At 35.0% G+C, this 16978-nt stretch overlaps 2 protein-coding genes across 3 annotated transcripts in view; one reads left to right on the top strand and one right to left on the bottom strand.

Annotated features, from left to right (window-relative positions):
* CHMP2B (charged multivesicular body protein 2B) overlaps positions 1-12978 on the top strand; it is a 24615-nt gene extending 11637 nt beyond the window's left edge. The window contains exons 2-7 of one of the 2 annotated variants that reach the window (XR_015796760.1): positions 553-644; positions 896-1090; positions 2646-2748; positions 3195-3301; positions 3435-7072; positions 11753-12978. Coding sequence is in view for 1 of the 2 variants with exons in the window: in XM_007439727.4 (XP_007439789.1) it covers positions 553-644; positions 896-1090; positions 2646-2748; positions 3195-3301; positions 3435-3548 (611 nt within the window). In the remaining variant the exon portion in view is untranslated. Of the gene's footprint in view, positions 1-552; positions 645-895; positions 1091-2645; positions 2749-3194; positions 3302-3434 lie in introns of both variants that reach the window. The other variant, XM_007439727.4, reaches the window with a different exon arrangement.
* POU1F1 (POU class 1 homeobox 1) overlaps positions 6769-16978 on the bottom strand; it is a 24326-nt gene continuing 14116 nt past the window's right edge. The window contains exons 4-7 of the mRNA XM_007439729.4: positions 11237-11482; positions 10906-11070; positions 9536-9596; positions 6769-7005 (exon numbers count right to left, since the gene is read on the bottom strand). Of these exons, the coding sequence (XP_007439791.1) occupies positions 6792-7005; positions 9536-9596; positions 10906-11070; positions 11237-11482 (686 nt within the window). The 3' untranslated portion in view covers positions 6769-6791. The remainder of the gene's footprint in view (positions 7006-9535; positions 9597-10905; positions 11071-11236; positions 11483-16978) is intronic.

The raw sequence follows: 16978 nt of genomic DNA, 5'->3' as shown, positions 1-16978 counted from the left end.
TGCATTAGGTAGAAATATACCTACCTTAATATCACCAGTAATACTATGATGGGAATATACATGTGCTCCTATCTAACAAATGTGAACATTGGACAACATGAATGTCTTTTATCTCCCCTGGAAAACCTTATTTGGATTACTGCTTCTATTTATCTGATAGGCAGAAGACAGAAGATAGCAATTGATCACAAGACAAAGTTTTAATAATGGTGACCCCCCACCCAACTGAATTTTCTCTTGATATGTCAGAAAGAATACACGGCTATTTGAACCTTTAGAGATCAGTGAGCATAAATGTAGCAGCAAATTAAAATTTAAAAGGGAGAGGCAGAACAGTTTTTGTGGTGACTTTCATTCCAGAGCAAATAGGACCAGAAATTGGGTGGGAAGTTGGTCTCTTTCCCTTTCTAGGGACCTCAAGAAAAAATGTTCACATTCTGGAACAAGTAGGAGCAACCCAGCTAAGGATACTCTCTTTCACTGTTGGAAAATCTGTGTCTTATTCATGTTTTTCATATCTATGTAATTAACTGTAAATGTTTTATGTTTTAGATATAATTAAAGAACAAAATAAGGAATTAAGAGGTACACAGAGGGCTATAGGAAGAGATCGAGCAGCTTTGGAGAGACAAGAAAAGCAACTGGTAAGTAAATCAGATAACTGTAGTTCATCATTCACGGTAAGAAACTCAAATGTATTGTGGAAAAAAAAGCATTTCATTGTAATATCAATATTTTATAGATTTTAATTTGTAAAACAGCATTTTCTCCTTTTACCTAAAGATGTTCAAATAGAAATTAATCAATTACTGGTTATGTGTCTGTGGCTATTTATTATAATATTAATGGCAAAATTAAAAAAAAAACTAAAATCAGCTTTCTTTTCAATAAATAGGAATTGGAAATAAAGAAAATGGCTAAAACAGGAAACAAAGAAGCCTGTAAAGTTCTAGCAAAACAGCTTGTGCAGTTGAGAAAACAGAAAACTCGAACTTATGCTGTTAGCTCAAAAGTTACATCCATGTCAACTCAGACAAAACTGATGAATTCCCAGATGAAGATGGCAGGAGCAATGTCAACAACAGCAAAGGTAGGCAATTAAGCCTCACTTACCCAAGTGCTCAGAGTCAGATAGTTAGGGAAAACCACTGCCTGAAAATCTAGAGCAGTGGTTTTCAACCTTTTTCATCTCACACATGTAATAGGCACGGCTTCCAGGTAACAAAACCGGAAGTTCCATGACGTCACAGGTTGCTGGGACTTGGGAGAAGAAATGGAGGCAGTCACCCCAGTGATGTCACAGAAGTGGGATTCTGGCTGCACGGCTGCACACCACTTCCTATCATTTATTTGGCTTGCTGATGCAGCATACCAGTGGACCTTTCACAGCACACAAATGTGCCATGGCACAGCAGTTGGAAACTGCTGATCTAGAGCATTTCTTGATTAGAATTAAATGGTACAGAAACAATGACCTAATAATCAGTATAAGGCAATTTCAAAGTTGGCAACTAACTAAAAATCTAAAACTTTCCTGATTCCTTGCTGTTCCATTAAATAATAAAAAAATAAAAATAAATTAAAAAATTGTAAGAACTGTATATTATAAATATATGGTTAAGGTTTCACCTGATTTTCATAGTTTTACTTATCCCACAATGTCTCAATATATAATAGTTAATTGTGGGTTAGCTATAAGTGATTCTTGGACTTGCCACTTTCTGGCTCCTGAACAAATCATAGTTACTCTTACACATATTCAAATGAAACAAGCCAACTGTCAGCCATTGTTTGAAGCTGACTCATTTCAATAACCATAATTAAGTGTTTGGATATAATACTAAACTGCAGTTAATTACAATCAAAGTGAAAACCTCTGTCCCAGAAAGAATACAGGAAGGAAACAGTTTATGAATCTAAGATTTGATCAGGTAATGCTACACTGCAGCATTGATTAAAGCACAATACTTTAAAAATGATTCTGACAAACTTGGCCATGCTTAGAGGAGGCCAATGAAAATAGTTAGGATCTGGAAACAAAACCCTGTTTAAAAAAAGAGAATGAAGGAAAGGTGTGTTTTTTCCCATGAAAAAGGGTGATTGTATGAGAATATGCTAACATTCTTATATGCCTGAAGTGATGTCACAAGGAAAAAGGCCATGACCTGTTCTCAAACATCCCACTAGGATATGGAATGATAGTCATACATTCAGGGCAGCAGATTCCAACTGAATGCTAGGGAAACTTCCTGTCAGTAAGAGCAGAAAACCAGTTACTTAAGGAGGTAGCATGGGTAAGAGGCTTGGGTAGATATTTGTTGGGGATATTTTAGTCTGAATTTGCCCACTGAGTAAAGATTGGACTTCCTGCTCTAAATAGCCTATTCTAAATCTGTGAATCTGTAATTCTAACTTGTTCGACCAAGCCAGATCAAAATTAGAAATGGCTATTATTGATATCTAGTTTGTTGCTAACAACTAGCTTACTTGCTAACAACCCTTTATGATGTTGAAACTTGGATTTCAACCAAGATAAAATTTTTCTTCTTTTAAACATCATAAAATTGTAATGGTGGTATGATCTTTATATAGTATTTGACTAGAGTGTCTTTTGAATATAAAACAACCTTTCTGTATACTGGTAGACAATGCTAGCTGTCAATAAAAAAATGGATCCACAGAAGACCCTGCAAACTATGCAGAACTTCCAGAAAGAAAACATGAAAATGGAAATGACAGAAGAAATGAGTAAGCTATTTTTTTTCCATATTATGCTAAACCTTTTTCTTAGTTCTATGTGAGGCCTGTCATATAACTGATGCATGGATTCCAAACTAATTTTGATTGAAGTTATTAAACTCATGAGTGTCCTTAATTTAATATGGGTGAATAATTTAATTTTATTCACTTTTAAAAATTATGATTCAAACAAGCAAAAACAAAAAGTACAAGTGGCAATAGTGAGGAAATGGCTTGGGAAAGAATGACAACATTCTGGGAAAGATTTATGCAGCACATTGAAGTGAAACCTTTCACTGTCCATTTAGGAGAATGTGTGAGACTGGTTGAAACATTTACTAGGTATTTCCTGACATTAGTGCTATGCTTTAAAAATTCTATGACATAAAAGTGAAAGACTGTGCTGAAGTTGTCGAGTTAGTATACTAAATATTGGTTTTCATTTCTCTTTCAAGTCAACGATACCCTAGATGACATCTTCAATGATTCTGATGAAGAACAAGAAAGTCAGGATATTGTTAACCAAGTCCTTGATGAAATTGGAATTGAAATATCTGGAAAGGTATGAAGAAATGTCCTTCCCCTGCTCATTTTAATCTCCTTTGTAATAGCTTTTTGGCTATAGGCTTACAGTTGATAGATGTTATCTTGGTTACCTAAATTAAACTTTTCCATATTATTTTTCTTCTTATTAGATGGCGAAGGCTCCTTCAGCTGCAAGAGGCGTGCCATCTGCATCTACATCAAAAAGTGCTACAATTTCAGATGAAGAGATTGAACGGCAGCTTAAAGCCTTGGGAGTAGATTAGCTTTATGCTAATATGAAGCCTGCCTCTGCAGTTGCTCCAACATTGGCATATGCACAAACTTCCAGTACAGGTTTCAATAAAAACCAGATTTCATTGCAAATCTTGCCTAAACCATTATTGGTGACAGTAATTTCTAAAGACAGCTGGAAGAACTAAATTTGAGAGAGAACAGTACATATATGTCTGATGAAGAATTGGTATACCTTTTAAGAAATTGGGATCTTTTGTTGATGGGGCATTTGTTACATAAGTTCTAAATTTTGATTTCTTCAGTTTAGTCTTTGGACAAAAAGTACTTAGCTTGACAACTATTCCATTTGTCTTTAGATTTCTACACTTAGTAAATTTTTTCAGGCAGCCTTTCTAAAGGCATTTCAGCTGTTTTAATTGTAAACACACTTCTTAAGAAATAACATGACTTAAAATGAAACCGTGTTTTTCTGAGTTGAAAGTTGGACAGTTGTCATCTTCAGCAGAATGATTATAAAAATTTCAGTAAAAATGTAGGCAGTCTTTCATTAAACACCTTTTAACCATTTAATCAGTTCAGTCTAATGTTAAAATGATACATATGTTTTCATTATAGGTTCTGATAGAGTACTGATACTCAGTGAAACTTCTGGAGGCAGAGCTGTGGTCTAAAATTATTTTGTGTTAGCAAAAATGTTTGAAGGGAAAATATTGAATAATTTCATTGTACTGTAATATAGCTGACTTGAAGAGAAGTCTGTGCCTTTTTGTATATAGTGCTTGGTTTCTTTTAAGTAAGTTTCGAATTGTGAGAAAAGTAATATTAAGCCATTGTCTCAACTTACTTTAGCACTGAAATTATGTGAACTCCATGATTGGTGTGGAGTATGTAACACCTGAAAAATATAGTCTTTTTCCTGAAATAGCATTTGTACATGATACCGTGCAGCATTTTTCACTAAACAAGTGTTACCTTTCAAAATATACTTTATTGTCCAATATAATATGTTCCATATCCATTTTTACACCCACTTGAATGTTGTACACTGGCTTTTCTGAAGTTAATGGATTTATTAAATTCCACCTAATATGGTTAAGCAGTACATATTTGATGTGCTATAGAAAAAATAACTCACTTTAACTGTATAGCAATAGAACAGCAGGTTGTAAGAGAAAATTTTGTATCTTTTCAAACTGCATTGTACAATTGGCAATGATCTTGTAAGTGCAAAGGATGAAGAGCCAGTGAATGACATAACAAAATAACTGCTATGGCTGTATCATTTGACCATATACTACATGAAAATAGAATGTCAGCAGCAATTGAGAGTCTAGGATTCAGTTTTAAAAGGAAGCAATTATTTTATGTGATTATGCATAGGGTCAACTCACTCTCAAGTATTTATGGAATTGGATTTTATAGCTACAAAAATATTCAGTATGTGTCACTGTGCTTAGGTTGGGTAAGTTTTCATTTTGTAAAAATGAAGTAAAAGGTTTTTGACCTCATTACCACTTAAATTTGATATATTTAATTTGTTATTACTGAAAAAAATCTAAAATCATTTATCAGCCAGTAACTTAGACTGCGATTTTATACATGCTAATACCTAAACTTAATGGGACTTCTGTGCAGGCATGTGCAGAATTGTGTTGTATGGCATGTGAGAACTAGATGTGACCTTTTTTTAAAAAAAAAAAAGATATATTGTGTTAATCATCTCATCTGTACTTTCCTATATTTGGATCCTTGATGTTAGTTAAATTAAAAATATATGAATTTTTGAAAAAAATAATTTTTAGCCCATTTCCAATTTTTAAAAATCTCTTAAGTGGTTCTTTTTGCTTGCAAAAAAATCTCTAATAATCTGAACAGAATAAACTTAGTTACTAGGATAAATAATTCATCTGGTAGGAAAGTATTGAAAATACTACCTCAGCTGAAATATTGAAAATTATCTTTGAAAATTAATTATACTGTAATTGCAGATTTCTGGAAGGGAACATCTAAAAGGAGAAGTAGACAGGAAGAATGCACCCAGTATGAGGCAGAATTTAACTTAGCAACCTTTCAATTTCAGATTTTTTTTTCTCATCCCTCACTTCCTGCTTTGGGAATCTCTTTAATTTCTGCAATTTTTCTACCTCTCCTTCAAAATCTCATTCTTATAGGAGAGAGAAAGACTTTGTTGTTGTTTATTTTACTAATTCAGTTTAATATAAATGGTGCTAATAGAGTATTGGATTAAACAACTACAGCATACAGACTCCATCATCTCTTTCCCTGAGCCCTGCATACAGTTTAGCTGAAGTTGGGAAATGCAGCCCTTTGGCAAAAGAAGTTCCCTGTTTTGTTTATAATGCTGGAGTCCTCACATAGTGAACATGGGTATCGATGTGCTTATGGAATTCTCTTTTGCCACATCCAGGCTACAGATTCCACCTGATTTGGGGTTAGGGATCAGGGTGGGATTGTTTTGTGACTGGCCGTGCTACTGTGATAGCCATTTTGTGAATGAAATATGCACACTCAGGGTAGCCATGTGCCAACAACTGGTTCTCAAAATTCCAAATAGGACCCTGCATAATGCCTCCTATTTAAATACCAATATATAATTTGCAAAAAGCGTTTGTAAAAAATACAGAGAGCTTTTTATTGGTATATTTGATTTCTATATTTAATTGATTTTTTAAAAGGATGTTAGAGATGTTTACCTTTTCAGCACCAAGAATTACTCCTTGCAAAAACTAAAAATGCAGGCACTAAAATGGCCAAGTAGTCTTCATAGCAGGAAATACAGTTTCCAGGAATCTTTAAAAATGCATGTTCTATGAGCTTTCCAAATATCTCGTCTTTCTGCACTAAAATGATAATGCAACAGACTGCCGGGTCTTCCAGGGCTATAGACCCTTCACAAATTGTTTTGAAGAAGGGCTTAGAAGTTGCACAAGCCTTGATATGTTAAAGCTGATGTGGCTCTTAAGCAGCTGGACCTCTTTTTTTCAGGCTGGTGTAGAATCCTGAGGAGAAAGGAGCTACCTTAATGAATAGCAGAGAGGTGTGAAGCGCTTCTGAATAATTTTTGAAGCATACAGTTCTAATGCCTTCTTTTAAGTAAAGGTACTTATGGAAGTGCATAACTTTAAAATTATTTCATTATTAAATACATTTATAAAGGTAATGTGCTATTTTGTTTTCTTTGTTGGTGAGGTGGGGCAAAAAGTTTTTCATGCAGTTAAAGTTAAGCAATCCATTTGTCTGTGGAATGAATTCTACTGGCATTCTTGATGGTCCTTAATAATGGAATTAAAGGTGTTCTGGTGTAAACTTGTCTTCACTCTCTTTTCTCTTTGTCTTCGATTGCAGAACCAAACTCTCACCACTTCCTTTTCCAGATTGAGCCCCTCTGCCATCCTCATGATCTCCTGAGATGAAGGCTTGCTCTGTTCTGAAAAATGGCTTTCCAAAGCTTCTTTAGCAGCAATACTGGAAAGAAAAATATCACATTGCAATCAAAGCCGTAACAGAGCTTTCTTCATGCTACGTGAAAACAGTGGGTGGCTTCTCATATGTAATCAGTATTTCAGTGTTAAAAAAAAGCACGAAATCATATGTAATTTTTACATGTCTGTGTACAGAGCAGATAGACTAGAACAAGACTTCTGGAGAAGTACACTTTAATGTTCACCCCATTCAGTGCCTAAAGTAGCATAAAGAGAGATTAGTGAGGGAGTGTTGAACCATGTGCAAAAGAAAAGGGCATATAGCAGGTCTCAAAATGATACTGAAAAATGAGCACACTTTAATAGAAAAGCAAGGTGGTCAACATATTTTGTTGAAAAATTTCCTTAGGAAAAACAGTTTCATCACCAACCACATCTCCCTTTTGATCTATGACACTCTTAAATGGCACACTTGCAACGACAAAAGTACTATGGTTACTATATCACACTTGAGTCAGAATTCAATATTTATAAAAATATTCTCAGGCAGCATTCAGCACTACTGAGTAATAACATGGACATGGTATACATGTCTAGTCCAGATAAGCCAGATGGATATTAAATTTGTGCATTATTATCCCCTGTTACTTTAGTGAAGCACAATTGGTACAACTCTAATATGCTATGTTGCTGTTGGTCCCCTTACTGTTTATCTACATAGTCATTTAGAGTGGTATCAGATTTAAACTTAATTCAGAACACTTGAGGCAGTTTTTCCAGAAAATGTCCTCAAAGAACAAAAATTCTAGAATATAAGATTGAATAAAAGATTCATTAGAGATGGATAATTTTGTGCTTATATTACTACTGCCCAAATTTTATAGAAGATTCTTAGGAGTGATGGTAATTATAAGCATTATTGGGCATAGCTGAAAGCCATACCACAAAGGGACCTACTGCTGCTCTGCCCTTGACTGCTGCTTGACCTTATTGTCAGTGCTTGTTTACCAGACTTCAGTAACAATAGTGAGAAGAGCCATCTCTTTCATTTGCCTTATGCTCTTCCTCTACGGAGAAAAAATAATGAATTAAAGGAGTCTGAGGAGACAATGCTCATGGTTCTCTCAGTACTTCTAAATCGGTGCTTGTGTGTATTTAGATCATCATTCTTTGCTGTTGTTCTTTCCCTCTACTTTTGCTTTGATGTCATTATTGACACTTTCAGTGAGTTAACTTCCTGGGAACAATGAATATGAACAATTCCAGTCATCCAGGAAACACTAAGAACAAATGAGAATGACAATGTCTCTGCCTTTCTCTCAATTTCTGTGGGCAAATACTTTTGCTTCCTTTTGTAGCAGTTTGGTCCATGTTTTTCACAAGGATCACCATTCTTTTCTGCTCTAATTATAATTGTCTTGATTTGACTTATAAATGCTATAAAATTTTCTATAATACATTTATTGTTCTTTTCAGTTTTAACTGAGAATGTAAGTTAATGTACTTTCAGAGGCAAGATAATATAACTGTAACCAATAATTCTGACCACAAGAGGACAGCACTGTACTTCAGTTTTGATATGAAAGCAGTGTTCTGCTAAATATTGATGATAATGATGTTGAAGAGTTTGAGGGAATTCTGTAAACTGCATCCATTTTGTATGCCTCCTCTGATAAAATTGTAAATAATATATGTTTTTTTCAATCAGTACAGATATTGTGAAAATTAATGATGATGTAGAATATAGTATAAGCAACACTTGTGGCTGTTGTTTTGATTGTTGAAAAGATTCAGTTGTTTAGAGACCCCTGATCAAAATATGTGTTTTAATAGATCCTTCAGTGAACAGAAGCTGATAAAATCTCTACAAGGTATAAACAAGATACTTTTCTAAGAATATGAACCAATATTTAAGTGCAGTTGTTTAAAGATTCAGAATAAGAAAAATATGGTAGGTGCAGAAGTTAGGACATCCTGCCAGTCAGTACTTTGTAAGACCTCCTTTGGCAGAAATAATAGTTTCCAAACATTTCCTGTAACCAGCTAAGAGTCTTTCCATTCTTTCTTTGGAATTTTTCCCACTCTGCCCTGCGGAAGTCTTCTAGGTCAGAAATATTCTTAGGTTTCTTCACATGTATTGCATGATTGAGATTTCCCCACAGATTTTTAATAATATTCAGGTCTAGGATAGTTCCAAGCCCCTCCCTCCTTCCCTATTGAGTACTTCATAACTGATTTGGAGGTATATTTTGGATTCTTGTACTCCTGTAAAATCCAACCTCCTTTCAACTTCAATTGTTTCACTTTTTTCAAATTTGCAGAAACTTGTGGGGTTTATTTTCATACCACATAGAAGTTGTGTCAGCATCTGTTCAATTAGAAATTCACTGAAACATACGATTTAATCAGGGATGCCCAAATATTTGCCTACAAGTTGTAGATCATTATAAGGAAATATAATATATTAAATACAATACAATATACAAAATACAAGGAAATACAATACAATAAATCATGGAGACAGAATCCCTATCAGTCATGAGTACATGTAAAAAAGGTGCATTGCTTATTACCTTATGGTTGTTCTACGCTTTCTTTTCCGTTCATTCACACCAACTTTTTCATTGTATAATGCTATACAGTGGAACATTAACAAAAATAATTAACTCGCAGTAGTTAATGACAATATTGTAAAACATCTTGTGCAACCTGTACCATATTTAATTGTTGTGTTCAATAACTAACAATACATGCTTATAAGTGATAGTGAGAGATAAGGGCAATAAAGTGTTAAAATTCAGACTAAACTATTTTCTTATAACAAACATTATACAGCAATTGGCAGGCTGCTATGATCTTGTATAATAAAGGTTAAATTGTTTAGAATTATTTTGTGTATTATGAACATAAGAGGAGAACCCATGTGAATAGATCAGGAGCATATAACAAGTTTATATATTTGGCCAGGAACATTTGCTCTACTGACATTATTTCAGCAACCTATTTTGAAACCTTACAGTTATGGAAATCTAGGCTTTACGCATTCATAGTCTTCTGAGGAAATGCTTCACAATTTGCCTTCACATATGTTGTCAAGCAAATAAACAGTGTTATCTGCAACCACTCTTAAGAATGTGGAAACACTATTCTTAAAGAAGCTTTTAATTCCCTGAGGTGATAGAGTTCAGGAACATGTTTAACATTACTGTCTATAAGCTATAGATTGGACTTTACTATATCTGTCAGCGATGCCACACAGAGGCTTATTGCAGAAATGTCATCTGATTATGTTTTTATGAACCTTTCCCATACATTCAGTGAACGTGTTTGATGCAAGAGGAATTACACTCATGTGCCCTCTTATCTGCCCCCCATTAACAATGCAAGCTCTATATCAATGTGAAGGCAATCTATATATATAACTATGTACAAACACAAGATTTGGTATAATGCAAACATACAACATCTTAGCTGAAAGATGACATTTTTCTACAGGCTTGGTATATTGGCACTAGATTGGGACATGGTTTGTGAGAATAATCCAGCTCTTCATTTAAGAAATAAGCCAATTATTGTCTGAACAGAACAATGCTGCTTGTATATTTTCACTGTTCCATGTGTATTTTTAAAAATGCAATAGAACTGTGTGGTGTTTCAGTTTTGAAAGGAAAGAGGTTCTCTGGAGCACAATGGGATATTCTTGTTGCTCCTGTCAGCAACTCCTTAAAATAGCTGCATCTTTCCCTTAAATTGCTGCACTACACAACTATAGCACTATCCTGGGAAAATATGCATTTGGTTTAGAAAGTTGCTGAAGGGTGCTACATGCGTGCCCATGTGTGTTCTGAACCATCTTTTCCTCTTCAGATTCAGAATGCTGAACAGTCTCAATACGCACATGAATAAAAATAGCGTTGACAAAATTTTAAAAAGAGTCTGATACCTCCTACTTGTTCTGCTTCCTCCAACCACTTAGTTAATATTGATTTTAGTTTGCAGGCATTCTTGAAACTCAACTGCAAGTTTTCAAACCGGCAAATAGTTGTCTGGCTGAATTCAGAGCCATGCACTGCAGCCAGAGCTTCTCCAACATTTGTTTGTGTATAACCTGCCAAAAGAAAATAGGCCTAAAGAGTCAAACAAAAAAATCCAAGGGCAAAGAAGAGACAGAGTTCGCTATATAGGTATAGTTGCTGTTATTTTCAATCATTGGATGCAATGCTTTAGAATAAACCAAAATATATTTCAGTTCTTTACTTGCATGAGTCACATACCCAACTTAATTCTTCTCAACTTGAACTCATTGGCAAATTTTTCCAGCTCTCTAATTTCTGGGGAATCCATATCTATTGGTTCTTCAAGTGACTTGGTCTTCTTCCGAAATTCCTGCTTAAAATCAGTGGTTGTAGGATCAGCTCCAAGTAGAGATGGATGCATGGAAGTAAAGCTGTGGCCTAGAGCACATGAAGTGGCACTTAGAGCATGCTCAGGGAATTTATACAGGCAAGGAGTGAGACCACCTGTCCAGAAACAAAATATGTACAGCTTTCTGATTAAGAACCAATTTTAAGGAGATAAAATACTTTATTGTATTAATTTTGTTAAAAGTATATCAAATATTGGTAAAGAATGGTTAATGGGAACTTACTTGGTCGGTGATTTGAATTAATTAATTAAGAGTTCTTGTAACAATTCTTGTCAGTCAGAACTTGTGCCTGAACAAAGTGCTGAAAAAATAGTAAGTACATAGCAAAACATCCCATTGAAAATGCAAAATTTTGGACTTCCAGGGAAGCAATGGTGGACTGAAGATGGCTCCGCGAGAGTAGAGCCGACAGCCACAGTGGAAAGAGGAGCCAGTGAATGGATCAGCCCATCAGAACCCCACTCCGGATCAAGGAGAGGACTAGGAACACCCACAAGTTTGCTCCATATAGAGGCTAGTCCACAAAGAGACCGCAAAATAGCAATCTCCAGTGGGTTTGAGAGCTCTGGGAGCCAGGGGAAAATCATCCTGACTAAGCCATGTCTTGGTGTCTTCAAACAAACACTGGGTTCGCTCACTTCCTCTCTTAGGAAATTGCTTGTTGTTGATCTTTTGGATGTTAAGAACCTTTTGAAGGGCAAATTTCATTACACTAAGATCTATTCTGGATGAAAGAAGTTTCATGTAAATTTAAGGATTAAAAAGGAAAAAAAATGGAAAACAGCAAAACAGACTAGAATGTTGATTTTGGAAAGTTAAGGGGACAGAGAGAAATGAAAGAATATTTCCTGTGGATTGTTTAAAATTTTATAAAGGTATATATGAAGATTTTGAAATTAACTGTAAGAAATCCTCTCATGGGAAAGTTTTGTTGATTGGAAAACAAACATGATAAGAGGGGACTTTGAAGGTCGACTAGAGGGAACCAGAGAGAACTAAAGATTATAATTAAGGGAGAAGAGACCCATTAATACAATGGAACATTATCTGACTACAGAAGAAATTAAGGCTGCCTGGGAACAATGGACTTAGAAATTATTTTCAAGATTGTCTGCCACTATAAAACTGGATCTAACAGAGGTTACAAAAGAACAGATTTTACTGGACAAAATAGAGACTGAGGCTGGATTTGAAAATGGATTTTTTAAAAAATGCCAGACTACAAGAGTTATGTGGAAAAGATGATGTGGATTTGAAAACAGATTTAAAAATGACAGATTATAATAGTGATATAGAAAAAGATGCCACAATTGATTTACAGATGAAACTGCCTGATGTTTTAACTAAAGGGGACATAGAAATAATCAGAAGAATGACTTGGATAGCCGCCTTATCTTGGATTTACAAAAGGTTCATGTTAAACTACTGAAGCTGTTCCTGAAAAGAGATAAAGAGAACATGATAAATCATCTTGTGGGATATTACTTGATTGGATTAAAGACTAAGCTTTTTAAAAATAAACAGAAGGACTAAAAAATGAATTTATTTGATATGGGTTAAAATATATATGTTGTGGTTTCTGGTAGCTATTACTGGAATTTCTTCTTGACCAGGATTGAATGACGAGGGTTTGAAGTTTTGTTTATAAATGGGTAGAGGTTTTTTGTTTTGTTTTGTTTTTTTGCTTTATTCCTCAAAGAAAGTAATAATTGGAATACAAAATGGATTTATTTGATTAAGGTTAAAATATATATGTTATTGTTTCTGGTAGTTCTCAATAAACTTTTGCTGAATAGGACAGAAGATGAGTTTTTACAATTTGTTTATTGATAATAGATGAGATATGGGAAGAAGAGATCTTTTTTATTATTATTGAAATACTAGAGAAGGTGTTAAGTTACTGAGTTGTTTATACTTGCCTGGAGGGAGGAGGGAGTAATTTTTTATATTTCTCTTTTTTTTTCCTCCTTTTTCTTTTCTTTTTTCTCTCTCTTTACACTTTTATTTCTCTTCACTTTTTATATTTCTCTTAGTTTGCATTAGTCTTTTATCTTTGTATTTGTAAACTTTAACAAAATTATTTTAAAAAAAGAAAATGAAAAACATTCATAACAGTTGTCTTGGATGCAGAACATTGGTTTAGTCCAGCTATCGATCAATACCAGCAGATATTCAATATATCTGTAGTAAAAGCTAGAGGTATTAAGAAATATATGAAGCACACTTCTATCCAAATTTCATCTTAATGAGAAGGAAGCACAAGAGAGAAAGAAACAGAAAGTTTCTTTGTTTCTTAAATACAGGGCTCATTTAACTAATAATAGGCAAGGTGAGAAACAGATAAAAAGAAAGCATGTGAAGATGCTTATCCTCATCCATCTCTTGCCAGTTGCCCTTGTACTCAAATAGGTTCATAGGTGCAAAGAAATGATGTGATCTCCAGAATACTTACAGCCAATTCTATAAAAAGCATTGTCACAACTGCCAAGATCATAGTTAACTATATGGTCTGTGAATGTGTATGTATATACAGTATATGTAGGTGTAGGTGTGTGTGTGTTAGATGCATATCCAGCCTCCAGGACTTCAAGTTAGTATACATAGCATTCGTTCTCTAATTTTTCCCTACAAAAACCCAGTGAAGTAGGTTTGACTGAGAAACACTGGTCCAAAGTCACCAGCGAGCTTCCATGGCTAATTGTTGGATTAACTGTGAGTCCCCCCAGTCCCTAATCTAACTGCCTTAAACACTATACCATATTGAAAAAATATATGATTCATACCTTTACTTCCTGGGATCAATAATTTTCAAATGAATAAAGTTGAGAAATATGATAAATTGGACATCTGTTGAAATTGTTAAGTTAAACTAATGTATACTGATGAATATAAGCTTACAGAAGTTTTTATCACTCTTTCTTAACTGTGCATAATTAAAATAATTGTATGTAGTGCACAACCTACAGGGAAATGATAAAAACATTAAATTCAGCTAATGAGATTCTATTATGTTATTAAGTTCTTTTAATAACAATAAAATTATTTTAATACAGAGACATCTGCAGGAGGGGATGGGCAGTGAAAAAAGCAGCATGGTACTGCAAGTACTGAGTCTTGTATGTGCATTGTGACATCACATATACATATGAAAGGGTAGAACTTTTCAGTACGATGATACAATGCTGCTGTCATCATTTTGACAAGGTCCGATGGATATACTGTATATCCCTCTCAAATCCTGCAGTGCTACTTCATCATGGCAAAGGTGTACATGTGTGTTCCTGGAAGAGATGAGAGAAGAATGCCAAGAGTGTATGCCAAAAGTATACTTTATACTCCCAGAATGGTCACCCAAAGCATGAAGGTCATCCCAGCTGCCCACCTAAAAAGGCACCTAAATTGGGAAGCAACAATAAAGGAAGAGATGGCTAATCACTTTAGTGATAAAGGCAAAGGCACAAATTCATACTGTGTAGGGGAAGGTAATCATAAACATCCCTTTATCAAAAAAAAAAAAACCCCACAAGATAAAGTAATGGCAATATACAGTTGGATGATGGGCCTCACATGTTTGATGGCATTCCGCATGCTACTGAGGAAGAGTTGATCTTTTGAACTCCTAAAAGTATTTATGACATACGAAGGGGGACTAAAAAATAACCTGAATTATCTTCTGGAGGGCGGGCCCCTTGTAGTACAGGCTTCCCCCGCTAGGTGAGTGTTCTAGGAACCCATCTGCATCAGCATACCAGCTGGGTTGTTGTGAGAGGCTGTGTTCAGTTTCAGTGAGGGTTTTTTTTTTAGAGACTCTTTCAATGCTTTTGCCTATTTCGTGGTGGGTGATTCATGCCTCGCTTGGTCATGCCTGAACAAAGAGACAGTTGCTTCACTGCGTGCCGTGCTTTGAAGGAGCAGTTAGAGGCTGACCCTGATTTTTTTTCGAAAGTCATAACCAGAGATGAATCTTGGTGCTACACCTACGACCCCGAAACGAAAGAGCAATCCAGCCAATGGAAAACTACCGCATCCCCCCGACCCAAAAAAGCACAAGTGAAGTTGAACGTGAAAACAATGATAATTGTTTCTTTGATGTGAGAGGGATTGTGCACTTGGAATTTGTTCCTCCAGGTGAAATGGTCAACCGAAGTTTTTATCTGGAAGTTTTGAGAAGGTTGCATCATGATTTGCGGAAGAAACATCCCGAGTTGTGGCAAACAGGTGACTGGTTCTTCCAGCATGACAACGCACCTGCCCAAACCACACTGAGTGTTCAGCAGTTTTTAACCAAAAACAGCATGACCCTTGTGCCCCACCCTCCCTATTCACCCGATCTTGCCCCATGAGACTTTTTCTTGTTTCATCAGATGAAAAAAGTCCTCAAAGGGAAACATTTTGCCGATGTGGAGGAGATGAAACAAAAAATGGCAGAAGCACTAAAAGGCATCAGAATCAATGAGTTCAAAACTTGTTTTGAGCAGTGGTAAAAACGCCTTGATAGGTGTATTGCATCAAATGGAGAGTACTTTGAAGGCGACTGAAGTTTGAACATGTAAAAATACACAATCTTTTATAAATAAATTCTGGGGGGGGGGTTAGGTCCTCCCTCGTAACTAGATTAAAACTTTGAAAGTGTATAGTTGCTTATGTTGCTATGCAGGAAAAGAAAATCCAAAACTGTAAAGACAGTGTAAGAAGCATGAATATGGGAAAGCTCAGCACAATGAAAGATGAAATGAATCAACTACACATTGATATCTTAGGCATTAGCAAATTGAAATGGACTGGAATTGGATGCTTTCAGTTGGAAGATTTTTTTTTTTTTTTTTGCTACTCAGAACATGAAAAACAAATGACATTGCTTTCCTAATTAAAAAGGGTAGAGCAAAAGCAATACATGGGTACAATGCAGCCAATGACCAATTGATATTAATTAGACTTTATGGACTATCAAATGACAATTATCCAAGTTTATGCTCCAACTAGTGATTCAGAAAAAGAGGAGGTTGATAAATTACATAGTCAAGTTCAATCTTTAAATTGACAGAACATGCAAGCAGTATGTGCTACTTGTGGTTGAAGACTGGAATGCCAAATCTTGAAATAATAAGGAAAATCTAGTTGAAGAGCATTGTCTAGGAAACAGAAATGAAGCAGGAAAACCTCTGTCAATTCATTGATTTCTTCATTGCTAATACAGTTTTCAAACAATTAAATTAGTACCTATGTACATGGACATCACCAGATAGAGTACTCAGAAATCAAATTGTGTGTATTATTGGCATAAGGAGATTGAAGAATTCAATTATAACAACAAAGACATGGTCAGAGGCTAAGCATGGAACAGATCACAAACTGTCCATTTGCAAATTCCAAGTTAACTTTAAGTTAAACTTTAACCAGTTTTCAAAATATGATCTTGTATATATATCCACCATTTTCAAAGAGAAAATCAGGAATAGCTTTGAGGTCTTGAACTGAAATCAAAGAAATTGTTGAGGATGAATATGAAAATAGGCAAAGGCAAGCAACAGAAGAAAGCAAACTAGAAGTCAGAACAAACTCTGGAAATTGCCAAGAGAAGCTAAAGCTA

Source organism: Python bivittatus, unplaced genomic scaffold (genome assembly GCF_059951505.1).
Source record: "Python bivittatus isolate LINGU-HERP-01145 unplaced genomic scaffold, Pbiv_v1 ctg000350_np1212, whole genome shotgun sequence".
Classification (NCBI taxonomy): domain Eukaryota; kingdom Metazoa; phylum Chordata; class Lepidosauria; order Squamata; family Pythonidae; genus Python; species Python bivittatus.
This window is presented reverse-complemented; position numbering and strand designations above follow the sequence as displayed.